At 39.0% G+C, this 19,305-nt stretch overlaps 1 protein-coding gene across 8 annotated transcripts; it reads left to right on the forward strand.

Annotated features, from left to right (window-relative positions):
* Positions 1–24: 24 nt before the first annotated feature.
* LOC103418647 (uncharacterized) lies at positions 25–16,302 on the forward strand. 8 transcript variants are annotated; one of them, XR_003768550.2, is made up of 10 exons: positions 25–187; positions 426–493; positions 621–710; positions 819–886; positions 1,050–1,105; positions 1,238–1,288; positions 1,375–1,469; positions 1,592–1,649; positions 15,447–15,516; positions 15,661–16,302. XR_003768550.2 is itself a non-coding variant. In XM_029093041.2 (9 exons), the coding sequence occupies exons 1-8, from the start codon at positions 88–90 to the stop codon at positions 1,613–1,615; spliced, it is 552 nt and encodes a 183-aa protein (XP_028948874.1). In that variant the 5' UTR covers positions 25–87; the 3' UTR covers positions 1,616–1,649; positions 6,586–6,819. The 8 variants fall into 8 exon arrangements, 6 of the variants coding, with proteins under 6 accessions (XP_028948874.1, XP_028948873.1, XP_028948872.1 ...); XR_003768551.2 differs by lacking the exon at positions 15,661–16,302 and adding an exon at positions 15,628–15,644; XM_029093041.2 differs by lacking the exons at positions 15,447–15,516; positions 15,661–16,302 and adding an exon at positions 6,586–6,819.
* Positions 16,303–19,305: the final 3,003 nt, after the last annotated feature.

Here is a 19,305-nt window from a genome sequence, read left to right on the forward strand (position 1 = left end):
AACAACTGAGGAAAGGGTTAGTAACGTAAAATCGGATCTTTATTTCACAAAACGAAAGAAGTAAAGGCCGCCGCTTTAAATAACAGGATGAATCAAACAGACAGAACCTCTGCAACGGTCGACTGTTCATCTCCGAAGATGAGAATCCGAGAAGGGCAAGAGATATCTCCAGACGACGTCGTGGAAGGTACGCTTCCTTCTACGAATCTATGCAAGAAATTATCGTTTCCATTTAATTCTTTATAAATCGAATTTATTCGAAGGATCGATTCAATTAGGGATGCGTTTTGAAATTTGAATTTTACCGTTGGTACAAATTTGAAGTTGTTTTGAAAAAAATTAGGGTTTAGTTTTCACAAATTTAGCGTTCCTTTTCTGGATTGAATGTTAGCTTGAATTGACTGGAATTCTCTCGGTCTTTCTAGAAATTGGATCATCGACAGAGCGGAGCGCTGTGGCACTTGAAAAGCGAGGCAAAATGCTGGCTGCTAAGGTCAGATGAAACCCCTTAGGATTTTCGATTCCTGGTTAACTATCTTTGATTTCTTTCTCTGGTGTTTCTTTTGGGTGAAAGCAATTCTGACATCTGCGAATCCTGCTTTGTTCTTCTTAATTTTCAGCCCAAATTCGGCATAGGACGGAATCGGGTTGAAGTTCAAGTGGTGCGGAACCGCAATTCTTGGTTCTTCTGCTGGTTTAAAGTTGTGGTGGTGATTTTATTAATTTCTGACATTCTTTTTCCCATTTTTTAAGCAGTTAATGTCCCAAGTTTTAAGGTTTATACAGAAAGTGATATTGCTAATTTCCCATTTTTTTAGAAGTTAAGGTCCCAAGTTTTTAAGGTTTATACAGAAAGTGACACTGCTAAAGCTGATGCCGGGAGCAGGTAATTCCGTAATTGTGGTTCTAAACATGTGTAATTTCATTTCGATTACCGAATGTTATGGTTTTAATCAATATCTAAGTTGTTTTAGAACATTAAGGTTTAGTTATTGGCAACCATTTAGATTGTAGGGGGAATTATATCTGTTTGCCCCTTTCAATTTCAGGACTTGTGCAGCGGTTAACGAAGTATGGACTCAGGAGAACGCAGCTGCTTTTAACGGTAACTAATGACCTTATTCCTCTGCTTTTTCTGGAGGTGGATTGGGATGGAGTGTGGTTTCTTTTGATAAGGAGTTTTTGTTTTAATTATATATTTACTGCCTTGTTTCTGTAAATGGTTTCGTTATCAAAGCTGGGCTGAAAAGTATGGAGAAGCGAAAAGGCATACTTGGTAGTTCGGCAGGTAAGGTTCGACCAGACTCTACTTGTTAGTTGAGTTACACATCTTCAATCAGTTCCTTTTTATAGTTTGTGTTGCTTTTATCTTAGCAAATGCAAATGTTGTAAGAAGGGCATTGGCTGATGTCAGCAACGTCAAAAGCAATTCTTCTAGGTTTGTGGGGGTGATGCCTCGAAGAAAGTTGGTACGTTTTTGGTATATATGCATACAGATGGATGTAACTATAGATGCTAATAAAGATGTGTGCAGGTTTAAAACCCTTTGCTTTTGCATTAATCTAGTATTGTATTTTTTGTATCTTTTTAGGGTTTCAATGGGTACATCCGTTAGAACTGTGAATTTATCATCGAGGAGATCCTTCCTGGTAAGAATGTTAAATCCTAGCATGTGCTTTCCTTGTAACTCTCTTATTTACATGATTGTGTAGTATGTTGTTACTGTGAATTCGATGCATATTTCTCTGTGCAATCTGAAAAAGAACAAAAGAGTCTTCATATGTCAGTTATCTCCACTAGTCTTAAGATCTCTTAGTTATTTTCAAGGGCAAATTACACAAAACTACCTCAACTATGGGTCGAACCACAATTTCATACCTCATGTTTTAAACATTGCAATGTCATACCTCAACTTATGAATTCGTTGCAATGATAGACCTCCATTAATTTTTTTGTCAATTTGGTTGTTAAATGATGATGGGGCAAGAGCGGGGCCCACCCTTTCGCCAATTGGAATAAAAAATTAATTAATTATTCATAAATTAATAATTTTGTTATTTAACAATTAAAATTAATTAAAAAAAACTCTCCCTTTTTTCTCCTGGTGGGTTGCATTGTCACAATTGGATTCTAACAAGGAAGAAGGCTGAAAAATTTCGGCTCCAATCAACACTCAAATCTCCACTAAAACATACAAAATTTATACCAAAACATGTTCAATCTTCTCTTTCCCTCCCTCCCAATTCTACACTTCCCCGCACCATGAATTCCTTCTTTACTCCACAGTACCTCTAATACAAAACTCCAATTCAAATTCCCCAAAAACTCAAATCACATATGAAAATTTCTGAAATTTGTTGTAAAGCTCTGAGCTTTGAGAATGGTTTCTCTTGAAGATTCCCATTCCCGCTCCAACCATCACTCCCCGCTGCAAACCCGCAACTTCTATTTTCCCTCATCCACCAAAATCCATCGCCACACTGGCTGCTCCATGCACACCATCCGCTCCAACATCTACCAAGACGACCACACCCCAACCACATTCGTCGGCGAAAGATCGCCTTTTGTCTTCGAGAACTTGACCAATTCGGTTGTCAACATGCTTCTTGGTGAGCTTGCCATTCGCCACTGAAAGATCACCTCTAGTCCGAGAAAATTCAGAAGGCTAGAAGCCAATATATTATGTCTCGAGAGCTTTCATCTGACCTGAAACAAGATATCCTAAGATAGAGAAGTTGATTTTAGCATGGCGACAAGGAAGCTCAGGCCATACTTTAATTAATTTCGAATCGTGGTAATGATTGAATTCCCACTCTAGTTGATTCTCCACCAGTCCTGACGGCTCCACCAGAGTTAACAAGTGGGCTATTGAGCTAGGACAACATGAGTTGATCTACATATCTAAAATTGCCATCAAACGATAAGCACTGTCATGCTTCATTACTGAGTTCACTCTAAAATCCAAGACTACAGAAGAGTCTGCCTCAACGCGCACTGGTGTTTTTATGTTCATGGGTCTACTAACTCGAAGGTTGTTGAAGCTGTGCTAGTTTTATTCACCACAGATGGATCTATTATAGAGTAGGCAATGAAGTTGGGGTTTTGTGCCAATAACAATGAAGTCGAGTATGAGGCTTTACTAGCAAGACTAAAGGTCGCCCTCAAGCTTCAAGTAAAATAGATAGCTATCTTTACGACTCTCTATTAGTGGCAAACCAGGTCACGGGTGAATACATAACTCACAAATTCAATCATGGCGATATACCTAGAGAAGGCCAAAGAGTTATGGGCTAAGTTCACCAAGTATGATATTCATCAACTCCCGTGAAGTGAAAACTGCCATGCTGACACCTAACCTGGGATCATTTGTTGGCCACCGGCTTCACCGAAGCATGCTCTTCGAATACTTTGAAGCTTCAAGTATTACGAGGCCAACTTCGCAATAAGTCGTAATGGTGGACATGCGTGAAAGCTAGATAGATGAAATATTAGCCTACATTCGACATGGCACCCTTTCGGATGATCGGGGCTTGGCGAGAAAGGTCATCTAGGAAGGTTGACCACATTTGCTTTGTGCTACTTCGGAGCAACGACGGAGCATCCTAATGGGCATACACTCTGGAGTATGTGGTAGTAACTTCGTAGGCTGAACACTCACATAAAATATGTAATAATTAATGAAAGAAGTTTAAACATTGTGAGTGTAGAAAATATGTAGTAATTAATGAAAAAAATTTAAACACACCATAATCATTTATATATAATGAATTAGTACAATATTTTACACTTTATACATTGCATGGTAAGATATATGAGTGACTTAGTACCACATAGAGTTTCTATGAGGTTCAAATTTTTCACTATCTTCATCATCTCTACGTGTAGAGTAAATGTATTGTGAAGAGTAGTCATCAAATGATAAATCCCCAAAATAGTTTTGTATGTAATTGTTAACATACCATCCATATGGATCCAAGATTGGTTGATGTTGTCCATAAGCAAAATCATTTGAAGATTGAGTATCAGATTCTTTCCATGAGTCGCTCGATTCGATCCCAACAAGAATGGGATATGAAGGGTAGGGAAATGGTTATGAGTATAACCATAATTACTGCTTCCCACTCCAACAGAGTCCGAAGTTATAGATAACGAGTCATCTTCTTGACTTGACAAAATCCCCTTGCTTCTTTTTCTACGAGTATAATCCTTCCCTATGGCACAAATTCCTGGTCATACCCGCCTACTGCCATGGTTCTCATCCTGTGCATGCGTTAAGTTTGCCTCACCAGTGAAGGGGCTCATAAGTCCGAGAGGTGGTCCAACATAGTTTGCATATCCACCATTACCTCCAGCTCCACTATATTCTTCATCATTCCACCTCCGATGGTAGATTAGTCTCCTGATCTTGTACTAGAGCTATCATTAGTATCATCATGATCTTGTGGTTGTGTAGGATTGGAAGAAGGTGGAATTCCAATGTTTCTTGGTCTTGGGTGCAAAAGTTCTTCCAAAAAATCAGCGCTGCGAGATCTCACCTCCTCTTCTAATACTCTTTCTACATTTATCTCTTCATTACGTGCTTTTTTAGCAACTTTGGGAACTGGGTTGCCTTCATCATCATCTAAATGAAGAGGTCAAATCCATTGATAAAGTTGGTTACCCTTTGTATCATCTTCAGCAACAATATCAAACACATCTAGTGGGTCACCACGGTCGACATGATCTATTTATGGTTCCTTATCTCGAATTTGAAGCTTCATGTTGTAGTAGCAATAAACTAATTTTTCCAACTTACTATGAGCCAACCTATTTCTTTGCTTTGTGTGTATGAGTGCAAATGTACTCCAATTTCTTTCACAAGCAGATGAGGAAGTTGTTTGTGATAATACTTTGATTGATAACTTTCTCACAGTTGGTGCATCAGTCCCATACATGATCCACCATTCAGCTATAATGAAAAACAATGTTGATAAGCCTAATAACTCCAACAAATTCTATTATAAACTGATAGTGAAATATGTTTACACTCATTAGGAGACATTTTTGTTCGAGCAGCAACTGATGTTGGTTCTCCAAAAGTTCTTCTTGCATCTTTAAACCATGTTAGCTGAATTCAATAAATCGTGTTAGTTTAATCTAACAATGTAATTATTATAATTTAAGTAATTGGGTACCTCATTACCAAATTGGCCAACTGCTGGTGATGCAGGGTCTAATTTAGAGTATACATTATGTACAACACATATAAGGGTACCATCATCTCCAACACCGGGTCTGTATTGGTATCGAGGATTCAAATAATATGCTGTTCAAAGAAACACAGAATAAGAGAAATAATACTTATGCAACTAAAGAAATGAATTGCAAATTATGACATAATTTATACCTACTGCATGCAAATCGTGGTATAATGTTTTATACCATCGGTCATCAATTATCTTTATGACCACCTTGCACCATGTTTTTTTTCCAAATCATCCTTCACTACACGCATCAACTCATATATTGCCCCCATAGTATGATACATTTCTGTGTCAACGATTCGTAAAACTTTGTAAAGAGGTTCAAACACTTGGCACACATGTTCTGATTAAGTCCAAAAAACATGATCAAGCATTATACTTTCCATCATACGACCTGCATTTGAGCGGCTGAAATTGTGGTTGGCCTAATCGTCACTAGCGAATCGAGTGGTAGCTGGACGAATAATTTCTCCTTTGTAAAATTCACGCATCGTTGCCAACAACCAACCGTGATTGTAAATATAATTTGTGATCATTCTAGCTCTTTTTACGACAGTAGCAATATTCTCTCTTCCCCATTGCCTCAAACATGAGATCAATATAATGTGCTGCATATGATGTCTAAAACACATTATGATGCTTCATTAACTTTTTTCCAGCTTTGACAAATGCAGAACCGTTGTCGGTCACGACTTGGACAACATTATGCTCTCCCACCTCCATGGTTACATCCCTCAATAATTTGTAAATATACTTGTAGTTCTTTATATGGTCTGAAGCATCAACGGACTTAAAAAAAATTGTCATTCCCTTGGAGTATACCATGAAGTTTATGATAGACAATCTGGTCGGGCCAGTTCATCCGTCACACAACCATTAATTTCCCACTTTGACCTCAACTTGTTAACATACTCGCCAATGTCTTTATACTCAATTTCCAAATATTTGTTTCTTACCTCATAGGAAGTGGGATGTTGTACTCTAACACCGGCCTGTTGACATCCCAATACCATATTTTTGAAATGATGTGATGATGCCTTCTCAGCAGGGACATTTTCATAGATAAAGAACTTGCTAATTAGATGCCCAATTCCCCCATTCACATTATCTCCGGTGAAACAACTCAAAACATTCTTTTGACGTGCTTTGGATGACTTATATAAACTTGGGACTATTGGTGGTGTTGGTTGTGATTCTCTAACACTTGCTCCCCATCTCATTTGTGCACCACCACTTGTCCCGGAACCTTGTGCTCTATTAGGAATTTTAGGAAGGTGTTCTCTTTCCCATGCTGACTATTTGGAGGCACGTAATGCTTGTTTGAAATTGCGTCGTTCTTCAGGTCCCATGTTATCATCACAATCGTCCTCATCATCACTGTCAACCGCTTGGCCAATGACTTCTCCTCGTAGCGCAGCTCGAATATTTTCCATTCCATGTGTTTTCTTTTCCTTCTGCTGTTTTTTATTTTTTAATAATGTGGTGATGAATGCCTTCACTTATGGGAAGACATTATCGCATCGTTGGACATTATTTCTTGGATCAAATCCACTAAGATGGTACTTAAGTCGTGTCACTCCACCACTCTTCATTACTCGACCATAATATTTGCAAATTGTGTCATTTTAATATGTTTAATGTTATTTATTATTTTATTATCAAATTGGATTATTATTCATTAATATTAGGTTTTATTATTCCATATTATTTTTATAATTACTTAAATTCTTACAATCATTTTCTTTAGTTCCTATTTAATTCTTCTGTAGAATAATTTTATTATTTAGGTTCTCTTATATAACCGTCACTACTATATTTTTTGGCCAAAAAATAATTGCCTGATTTCCATGAAAAATAAATATATGTACGTTTAAGATGTCTAGTGGAGTTACTAAACGTGATCCAGCTTGGGAACATGGAGACCCAATAGACAGAAACAAACATGGCATAATTTGCAAATATTGTGGTCGGGGTAATGAAGAGTAGTGGAGTGACACGACTTAAGTACCATCTTAGTGGATTAGATCCAATAAATAATGTCCAACGATGTGATAATGTCCCCCCAGAAGTAAAGGTATTCATCACCACATTATTAAAAAATAAAAAACACCAGAAGGAAAAGAAAACACATGGAATGGAAAATATTTGAGCTAGGTTACGAGGAGAAGTCATTGGCCAAGCGGTTGACAGTGATGATGAGGACGAATGTGATGATGACATGAGACTTGAAGAAAGAAGCAATTTCAAACAAGCATTACGTGCCTCCAAAAAGTCAGTATGAGAAAGAGAACACCTTTATAAAATTCCTAATAGAGCACAAGGTTCCAGGACAAGTAGTGGTGCACAAATGAGACGGGGAGTAAGTGTTAGAGAATCACAACCAACACCACCAATAGCCTCAAATTTATATAAGTCATCCAAAGTACGTCAAAAGAGTGTTTGGAGTTATTTCACCGGAGGTAATATGAATGAGAGAATGGGGCATCTAATTAGCAAGTTCTTTATCTATGAAAATGTCCCTGCTGAGAAGGCATCATCACATCATTTCAAAAATATGGTATTGGGATGTCAACAGGCCGGTGTTGGAGTACAACCTCCCACTCCCTATGAGATAAGAAACAAATATTTGGAAATTGAGTAAAAAGATATTGGCGAGTATGTTAACAAGTTGATGTCAAAGTGAGAAACTAATGGTTGCACAATCATGTGTGACGGATAGACTGGCCCGACCAGATTGTCTATCATAAACTTCATGGTATACTCCAAGGGAAAGACAATTTTTTTTTAAGTCCGTTGATATTTCAGACCATATAAAGAACTACAAGTATATTTACAAATTATTGAGGGATGTAATCATGGAGGTGGGAGAGCATAATGTTGTCCAAGTCGTGACCGACAACGGTTCTGTATTTGTCAAAGCTGGAAAAAAATTAATGAAGCATAATAATGTGTTTTGGACATCATGTGCAACACATTGTATTGATCTCATGCTTGAGACAATGGGGAATAGAGAATATTGCTACTGTCGTAAAAAGAGCTAGAACGATCACAAATTATATTTACAATCACGATTGGTTGTTGGCAAAGATGCGTGAATTTTGCAAAGGAGAAATTATTCGTCCAGCTACCACTCGATTCGCCACCAACTATATTGCATTAGACAACCTACTTAAGAAGAAAGCAGGGTTGAAGCAACCATTCACTAGGGACGATTGGGCCAACCACAATTTCAGCCGCTCAAATGCAGGTCGTATGGTGGAAAGTATATTGCTTGATCATGCTTTTTGGACTCAATCAGAACATGTGTGCCAAGTGTTTGAACCTCTTTACAAAGTTTTACGAATCGTTGACACATAAATTGTTGGAGTTATTAGGCTTATCAACATTGTTTTTCATTATAGCTGAATGGTGGATCATGTATAGGACTAATGCACCAATTATGAGAAAGTTAGCAATCAAAGTATTATCACAAACAACTTCCTCATCTGCTTGTGAAAGAAATTGGAGTACATTTGCACTCATACACACAAAGCAAAGAAATAGGTTGGCTCATAGTAAGTTGGAAAAATTAGTTTATTGCTACTACAACATGAAGCTACAAATTTGAGATAAGGAACCATAAATAGATCATGTCGACTGTTGTGACCCACTAGATTATTTGATATTGTTGCTGAAGATGATGATACAGAGGGTAACCAACTTTATCAATGGATTAGACCTCTTCATTTAGATGATGATGAAAGCAACCCAGCTTCCAGAGTTGCTGAAAAGCACGTAATGAAGGGATAAATGTAGAAAGAGTATTAGAGGAGGAGGTGGGATCTAGCAGCGCTGACTCTTTGGAAGAACTTTTGCGCCCAATACCAAGAAACACTGGAATTCCACATTCTTCCAATCCTACATAACCACAAGATCATGTTGATACTAATGATAGCTATAGTACAAGATCAGAAGACCAACCTACCATCGGAGGTGGGAATGATGAAGGGTTTAGTGGAGCTGGAGGAAGTGGTGGATATAGAAACTATGTTGGACCATCTCCCGGATTTATGAGCCATTTCACTGGTGAGGCAAACTTCACGCATGCAACACAGGATAAGAATCATGGCAGTAGGCGGGCATGACCAGGAATTTGTGCCATAAGGAAGGGCTATACTCGTAGAAAAAGAGGCAAGAGGATTTTGTCAAGTCAAGAAGATGACTCGTTATCTATAACTTCGGACTCTGTTGGAGTGGGAAGTAGTAATTATGGTTATACTCATAACCAACAATTTCCCTACCCTTCATATCTCATTCTTGTTGGGATCGAATCGAGCGACTCATGGAAAGAATCCGATACTCAATCTTCAAATGATTTTGCTTATGGACAACGTTAACCAATCACGGATCCATATGGGTGGCATGTTAACAATTACGTGCAAAACTATTTTGGGGATTTATCATTTGATGATTACTCTTCATAATACACTTACTCTACACATAGAGATGATAAAGATAGTGAAAAATTTGAACCTCATAGGAACTCTATGTGGTACTAAGTCACTCATATATCTTACCATGTAATGTATAAAGTGTAAAATATTGTACTAATTCATTATATATAAATGATTATGGTGTGTTTAAATTTTTTTCATTAATTACTACATATTTTCTACACTCACAATGTTTGCCAGCTCGCTATATAATCAACTTAAATCAGTTAAATCCATCATGCAATGCATTTCCTTCCAATTTTTTGTGATAAAGTAATTGATAATTGACTAAATAAACATCATGCAAAGTTTCAATAAAAATTTCCAAGTTTTTTTTACAATTTTCGTGGTTTTTATTCAATTTTTATCAATATGGATAATATCCCGAAATTTCCGTGTTTTTGGACTACCGATATTTCCGATATCATCGATATTTTATACATTGGTTTGTTGTTCCCCGGGTGGTCCAAGCCCAACTCGTCTTTCTCTGTCTTCTCTTTCCCTTCCTCACTCTCTTCATTTTCCTCTTCTTCCCCGAGTCTTTGTGTTCTCTCATCTTCCCGTCGAACACACCCAGTCACCGCACACCCTTCGTAGTACTCCGTCAACGGCACCATCTAAACCTCGTCTTTCTCTCCCTTTCTCTCGGTGCAGCTAGGACAGTGGAACCCATGAACTCTCCGATGAGTTCTCTTGATCCTTCTCCGGTTAGGTAAGCATCGGGTTACCTCAATTCATCTTGGATGTTGTGTGGTTGAGATATAATAAGTTTTATCTCATTTTTTTAACAAGGTTTTAGAATGAGATCGACCCGGGGGAAAGCACACCCAGCTCCGACGAGGCTGTGAGTGTCAATGAACTTTTCGAACACCTCTGATCGTTTCACAGCAAACGAAAGTTATAAAAACATTCCTCTCATCTTATGTTTCATTTTGATACCTAGATCGGAGTCTAGGGTGCTCTTTTACAGTCGGCCGGAGCTGTAGAAGCTCCGGTGTTCTTCTCCGATTCGTACCAAGCCTAAAATATCGCGATATTATCAATAATATTGATAATATCACGATATTTTAACGATAATTCAGTGGATAAGTGTGAAATATCGCTCTCTCACAAAAACGATATTATCGGCGAAATATCGCCAATAATATTGACATTTCAGACCATGGTTGCGACCACTTTAGTTGAGTTCAACTCTGCATGAACCCGAATTGTCTCTTACTCCGCCTCATCCCTACGGTAGCGGAGTTGGGAAAATGTGTCCTCAAATGAGGATTTGGCTTAATGAGTCTGATGACACTCTACGCGAAGGCACAAATCTAGCGATTCGACACGAGTCGCCTCATCCGCCAACCTCTTAGCGAAGTGCTCGCACTTAGCTTCATATGCCACCATTTCCTTTTTCAATTTTTCCAGCATCACCTCCAACCTACGGATGTTCTGCCGATAGTTTATCCCTTTAACCTCATTACACAAATGTGCCTGCAAAATAGAAAGTGAAAGGAATAAATTGAACATACTCTGCAATAGACATGCAAGACGAGTAGTCAATGAAACTTACCAAATACCAAGCGTGAAATCCCAAGTATGGCAAGTCTGCTATCTTCCTCACTAGGCTGAATGTAGGCCGACGTCACCGCGAAATTATCCAATCCGTTAACATCATTGGGATTGGTCCTAGATCACCCATCCAGACTGGGATGATTAGTCGACGTCGTGGGCCATGAAGATGAAAACTGTTGCACCTTCTTGGATAGTTCAAGAGAAAGTTAATTTTCGATTTTAAAGGTAGTTTTGGGTTTTTATTTAAAAAATTGTTTTTAGGGCCTTAAATAGGTGTGCCCAGAGGGCCCACCTTGCTTTTGTGTCCCCAATTTCTCTCATCTTTGTTCTCCCCCGAGTCAACCTCTTCTATTTCTTTCACTTTCAATTCTTAACTTTCTCTTCTCCCTCACTATCCCTTATCTCTGGACTTCCTATAACTCTCTCCTTCCCTTTTCCCCGAAAAACACACACACACACACAGAGCAACCATCTTCACGCTGAAGATTGTAGTGCAAGTGATCAGCTGATTGCATCACTATCTTCACGCTGAATTGAATGGTCACCACTCATTATCTTGCTACAATTCATAACCATCATATCGTACTCTGGTAGACCTTTTCAATGATGTGGTGTGTTCGCCTCAACCCAGCTTTCCACTACCTCACACCAGGATCCTTCGGTTTGTGAGCACGTGGGCATGAGGTTTGAGTGGTCTTTTAATAAGAGTTGGATGAAGGTTTTAGTACAGAATGTCAGCAGATTGTATCACCATCTTACTATAATTCATAGGCATCACATCTATTCTTTTCCAACATTATGTGTTCGTCTCAACGCATCTTTTCATTGCTTCACTCCAAGACTCTTTTGTTTGTGAGTACGTAGTTGTCGAAACACTTATAGTAGATCTGTTTGGTGCATTCTGGGATAGCGTTACAGCACGGTTGAGGCGAGAATTGGTTAATCTTTACACTTATCTCGAAAGGTGTGTGTTCTCTTGGGTTTTTAGGTTGATCACTTGCGAGTTCTTCTTCTTTCCACCAACTTTGATCTTATTTAACTAGAAGTCTACAACTAAGCAAAAATGGAGAGGTGGTTTGAGCACTACAACAACTTTCTAAAGATACTGCTTGTTGAGGAAGATGACTTCTCATTTTCTGCTTACTTGGTTTGAGCTTTTGGGTCTACTACTAACATGGTAATCACTACTCTTGAATCCCAAGGTACGGTTTTCAAATGGGTTCTTTGTTGGCAAAACACTATAGTAGTTGGTCATATTTGGAAGAACTGAAGAGAATATGATGCTTGGTGCTGGATAAAGTTTTACGACGACAATTTCTGTTTTGTTCGGTTTGAGGTATGGCACTTTTTGCGACATGTTGCGAAAGTTTCTACGGACACACTGGTTGGCAGGGGAGTATTGGTTACCGGTATTCGGAGGATCGAATTTATGACGTGTGAAATTGTGCACCATCAGGAAATTACTGCTTGTTTACCGAGACAACAAATGTTTGATCGATATTGCGGGCGACCGACTGTTGTATCAGTAACTTATTCGTTGGGTTCGTTAAGCAAGTGGGTAGCAAGACTCGTCTACGACAGTTGTCACGGATTTGCGATTATTGGGGCTCGACCCAAAGATAACTTCTCTCAAAGTACGTGACGTTTCATGTGCTTAAGCGAGACCCACTCTCATTTTCCAATTGTGGTTTTTAGTATAAGTATTTTAACTTCCTTTACTTTAGTTATTTGTTTTTGACGTTACAAATGTTTTGGGGGAAGTATTTCCATTTTTAGTTTTAAGTTCAGCATGAATTTTCGACCTATATATTAGTACGTATCTATTTTTAATGCTATAGTATTTTGCGTACTTATTTTTGACCTTATGTCAATTTATGTTTTCAACCTTATAAGTATTAAAGTATGTTTCCACTTTTACACTGATGGGGAAGAACGTAAGAGCTTGGAGGCATGATAGAGGATTTTCCAACCCGTTCGCGACGGTGTGGCATATTCTCTTTGATGCACCCACTCTGACTTGATTTCTCTTTATACATATATTGTTTTTACTAATTTCGAGTATTTCAGCTTAGTAAGTGATTTTAAATTTCAAAGACGAAATTCTTTTAAAGGGGGTAGATTGTTACTTTATTTAAAAATTTGTTTTTAGGGCCTTAATAGGTGTGCCTAGGGGGCCCACCTTGCTTTTGTGTCCCCGGTCTCTCTCCTTACTGTTCTCCCCCGAGTCAACCTCTTCTCTCTCTCTTACTTTCAATTCTCAACTCTCTTCTCCCCCACTCCCTTATCTCTTCTCCCTGCAACTATCTTCTTCCCTTTTCCCTGAAAAGAAAAAAAAAACACACACACACACAGAGCAACCATCACCACCACGATTAGCTCTCTTTCTCTTTTTCTATCTCAATTTTCTCCCCCTCGCAAGTTTTTTTTCTCCTTTCTTCCATAGCTAGCACATCGAGATGGTGCTTTGGAGTCGACCAACAGATGCCACCCTCAGCTGTGAGATGTCCCTCATCCCTCTTAGACTCTCACTTTAATCTCTTAACTCTGCAACTGCACCACCGCGATTGAGCCGCCTTGTTCGACACCGGTTATCGATTCCCTGGCGTGAGAGTAAGGTTTTAGACCTTTGAATTAATCCTCCCCTCGTCTCTAGTTGTTGACTAAACTTTTGTGTACGTTTTAGATGTCAAACCACGAAGAAACTACCTAGGTAAAGTTTCTCCATGTTTTCCGGTGAGGAGCACAGCCCCTTTCGAGGCAATTTTTGGCCAAACCACTACCAGTTGGCTGGCATGCAAGGTATCAATCTCTTCGTCTTGCTGAGTACTACAACTTTCCTTTTTGAATCATCCAATTTCATCGAGTATTGAAGAACTTATATCCATTTGAATCTTACCCAGTTTATGGCGACCTCCGTGGCTTTCAAGGCATTTTTCGGCCAAACCACGGCAAGTTAGGAGTCGTGTGATGTACCATTCTCTCTGTCTCGTCAAGAACTATGATTTTCGTTTTTTAAATCACTCGATTTCGTTGAGTATTTACAAAGTTATAAACATTTAAAGTTTGTCTAATTTTCCGGTTGAAATCCGACCTTCTTCCCTGGCAAGTAACGGGCCATAAAACAAAACCCAACCCATTTAATTATTCTATTTGTTTTTTGAAATTCAAAGTAATGTGGGCCATGCTTTCAAGCCCAAACCCATTAGAAACCTTTTAAACCCATACCATTTTTAATTATTAAACCCCAAAGCCCTGTGAGGTCAAAACCCTAAACCCTAACCTGCCCTAACCCTTTATGGGGAATATTCTGTTAGGGAATATTTCATTAGGGAATATTCCGTCAGGGAATATTCTATTAACTTTTATGAAATTTAACCGGGATCATTCTTAAGGTAATTCGACGTCCTAAATCCGTTTCCGACGTCCGTATTCCCAAATTCAATTGTTATAGTATAGTTTTATTGGACCCTTTATGTGTTTAGGGGCAATTATTGTGGCGTTTCCTTCTAAAATGCATGTTTTAATAGTAGAAATGCATACATGGAAAAAAATGATTTAGCAATTATGTTCTATGAAACGCTTTGTGATAACATGTTTACTGAGACTATTTTGAATTATTACTATTTTTCCTATAACCCGTGTTCTTATAGAATATGTGATGGATGGTGATATGATATTTAGAACATGTTTAGAACACCTCTTTATAGTATAGATGATGAATGACTTTATACTATGAAGTTGTTTTTCAATATAAATGTTCAATGGTATTGTATTTACCTAGTGGTCCCTATTCCGCTACGGGACGAAGGGATAGATTCCAGTCCGTCCCGGCGACAGTTATGGTGTTGGCATAGGGCTTGAAGTGTTTTTCCTCTAGCTATTAGTATAGGGACGGGGAGCCGGCATGGGGCCTGGGGTAATTTTCCTTTGACTATTTGCTCAGAGACGAGGAGCCAGCATAGGGCCTGGAGAGTTATCAGACATTCACTAGTGATTATTATATATACAAGTTATGATTTGAGACATTACACGACATGCTAGGTTTCAGAAAACCTATGTTTATCATGATATATATGTGTTTTCTTAAAACATGGGGTTTAGTACGTTGATAAATGTTTTAGTATATATATATCAACTTGGTCCACTCATGTTTGTTTTGCGCCCTCTTCAGGGTGTAGAATCGAGGCATAAAATCCCGACGTTCAGGCACTTTCGCATTGACATCTTCGAGTCCTCTCGGGGTAGGATTCATCCTTTGTTTCATTCAGTTTTATATTATTTCTTTTAGTGTTCTAGTTAGCATATTTATTATTCTTTTATATTTATAAGTCTTATCTATCCCTTGTTTTCAGCTTTTGCACTCAATATCTATCCCTTGTTTTCAGCTTTTGCACTCAATAAATAGCTTTCGTCATCCATGGGTGTCGGCCAGCACTTGCTTATCCTAGTATTCGAGGAATATTGGGATCAAGGTGTGTCATAATTTGTGTAAGTCAGGTGGCGTTGTGGAAAGTGGCGCGGAATTAGAGCCAAAAATGCCAGTCGTAGAGTCTGGACTTGCTGAAGTTGCTGGAGGAGAATAAGCGGATCCGAAAGATCACACGCCTTTGAGGAAAATACAACTTCATACAACTTTGAAAGGCCGCCACGAAATCCAAGAGAAAGAAAGTTGAGTTGGTTGGAGCTGTTGGTGTTGCTAATGATGATGTGGTTATCGAGGTTGTTGAGGCTACTGCTGTTGTTGAGGGGGGTGAAGAAGTTGTAAGTGTTGAAGGTGAGGTGGGTTTGACAGAGTCAATGCTCAATCATGCTGGTGGAGTGAATATTGCTTTTTTTTTTTTGTTAAGTCGAGGCGTGGCTTTTGCTTATGACTTTTGGAACTATGTTGATTTTCTGTTGAAGTATTGTAGCTTTGTTTCACTTCGCCATGTCCATTTTGCGTTTCTCATCTTGTGGAATTTTATCCAAATCTTTCTGCCTCCTTTATTTGGAGTGCCCTAGTTCGTACTCCTGTCCCATTTATGGAATATGTTGGCTCTGAGTAGATAAGTCGAATTGTCTAATTCGAACTCCTGTCTCGTTTGCAAAATGAGTTGGCTTCGACTAGACAAGTCATATTTTAATAATTCAGACTCGCGTTTCATTTTGGGAATGTGCTGGCTCCGACTAGATAAGTCGAATTATCATAATTTGGACTCGTATCTCCGTTCGCTAGGTAGAGTGGTTTTTAGTTACACCTATTAGATGGCACAACGACTCACCCTTGTGACTTTTTGTCCCAATTTTGTAATATTCGTTTGTTTGCACGATGGCTGGGAGTGGACATTTCCTTTTTTAGGTGAGTTTCAAACTTAAGAGGCCCGATCAAGAGTCAGACTCCGACCGATATTGTACTGAACTTAAACTTTCGTGAGGTCGTTAGGTTTGTCCACCCTAAATTTTTTTAACTTATAGGGTTGTGGGGATTCGGCATTACCTACACCGTCTTCGAACCTTGCCGCTCAAGCTGGCAAACACCATAGAGAGTTTCGTATGGTTGTTGCATCCACCAAGGTTGTGAACGACTCCTCCCCGTTGGTGATTGCTAGCTTTAGGAAACTTTAAACCCTGGGATCTAGTCCATTTGCCCTAAGAGGAGTATGTGAGTTAAAGACATTTTCTTAAAAAAAAAAAAAAACTTTGACATATATATTAGATAGTTTTTTATTTTTTATTTTTATTTTTTATAATCACGATGTGTACCGTCTTGCGGACTTGCTATAGCTAAGTTGCGAATACAAAAGCTCTTGGGTTGGCACGGTGTGCACGCTGTTATTTCAAGCTAGCCTGAGTGCACACCATAATGGAGCGAGTTCATACAAAAGAAAGGGTCTTCTTAGAAGTAGTTTCACCTTGGAGATGTTCTAACGTTTTAGTATGGGCGATCCGTCTAGAGTGGCATGGTTATAGATTCCTTTGCCCCATTTCCGACAATCTGGAAAGGACTTTCCTAATTCCCGCCCAATTTCCCTTCGCTTAGGATCTATGTGTTTTGAAACATTTCTCGTAGAACCAGGTCTCCAACTTGTAATATTCAGTGTTTGACTCCTTTGTTATAGTACGATCGTACTTGTTGTTGGTATGCAGCTAGGCAGATCTAAGTTATTCGGTTAAACCAATGAGTCGTTATTGTAGCAGATAACAACAACCATTTAATCCGACATGCATATTTTTTATTTTCCAATGGATTTACATCTTTCATTAATGGAAATTCTTGTTTAGGCAGTTTATACCATCCATACATAATGTTTTGAACCATCCATCTTCGTTCCTCGGGAAAATCCAATTCTCTCTTGATGATATTTGAATTTTTCATCTCAGTCCACTCCACGGTGTGAAGGGTTGGTAATTTTTGTTGGATGGGAATTATAGCCTTGACTCCGAAAGCTAGTGAGAATGGCGTTTCGCCTATGGCATTTCGAGTTGTGCTCTGTAAACCCTGAGGACTCCAAGTATTTCTTCCGCCTATGCATTCTTCCTTACTTCGAGCCTCTTCTTTAGGCAGTTCAGAACGGTCTTGTTAGAGGTTTCGGCCTGCCCATTACCTTAGATATTGAGGAATGAAGGTGATATAGCGGATGTCCAATTCCTTATAAATATCTGTTACAATGGAACTTGTGAATTGAAGCCCTTGTCGAAGATGATGGTGTGAGGGACGCCGAACCTACATATGATGCTTTTCATACGAAGGCTTTTATGGGCGCTCTGGTGATCTGGGAAAATGGTTTCGCCTCAATCCACTTGGTGAAGTAATCCATTATGACCATTAGATATTCTTTATTGCCCTTGGCTCGTTTGAAATGTCTGATGAGGTCGAGTTCTCATTGCATGAAGGGTCATACACTAGCCATCAGATTCATATATTCCGCCAGCTAATAAGTCATTGGAATGAATCTTTGACACTTTTGACATGTTAACGCACAGTCTCTCGAGTCCCTGACCATCGAGGGTCAATAATACTTGGTTGTGAAGGCTTTCTATGCTAATGTTTATCGAATGAAATGATTGCCACAAACCTCAACGTGGATATCCATCAGGATGTTCAGTCCTTGCTCTAGAGTGACGCATAGTAGGTCAGGGACTGTATAAGAGCGACGATATAGTTTGTCCTGTAAGATAACGTGCCAGGATGCTTTCTGGATGACCTTTCTTACCAGTTCGCGATCATCTGGGAGGGTGCCGTGCCTAATATAGGCCAGTATTTTGTCCTTCCAATTATCTCGTTCATCAATCGTTGCACTCTGCTCTGGGCATGCTTTGTAATGCTAGGTGACTCCAGATATTCGAAGGGGTACTGCATCAGAGTCGATGGTCAACAGATAATCCCAAGTTGGCCAGTGCATCTGCATGGCAATTCTTATTGAATGGGAGTTGATAAATGTCATACTTAGTGAATTTGTTCAACAGCTCATTGGCTTTCTCCAGATATAACGCTATGATCGGGTTATGAGTGGTGTATTCACCCATGACCTGATTTGCTACCAGAACGGAGTCATGGTAAATGAATAACTCGTTTAGTCCGCTAGTAGGGCCTTATATTTGGCCTCGTAATAGCTAACCCGGAAACCTAGCTTCAATGCTTGCTTCATCACGGAACCATCTAAAGTGAATATCACCAGTCCTGCTCATGCTTCGTTTAGGTTTTTATAGACTTGCAGAGTAGGGCCCTTTATTTATGTGGACTTCTGTGGACTCCAGAGTCAACTCAATGATGAAATCCATGAGTGCTTGACTTTGATGGCAGTCTTTGGTTTTTACATTGGTATGTGTTATCCCAACTCAATGGCTCATTTGTTGACTCTGGTAGAACTGTCGGGGTCGTGTAGGATTAATCGAAATGTGAACTTCTTCATGATCATCATTCGAAATGCGTTGAAGCAAAGCCTCAGTTTTCTTATCGCCATGACCAGTGCCAGGATTAACTTCTCCATTTTTGGGTATCTTGTTTCTAGTCCAAAGATAGCCTTCGACACATAATATACTGGTTTTTG

This window comes from Malus domestica, chromosome 14 (genome assembly GCF_042453785.1).
Source record: "Malus domestica chromosome 14, GDT2T_hap1".
In the NCBI taxonomy this organism is placed as follows: domain Eukaryota; kingdom Viridiplantae; phylum Streptophyta; class Magnoliopsida; order Rosales; family Rosaceae; genus Malus; species Malus domestica.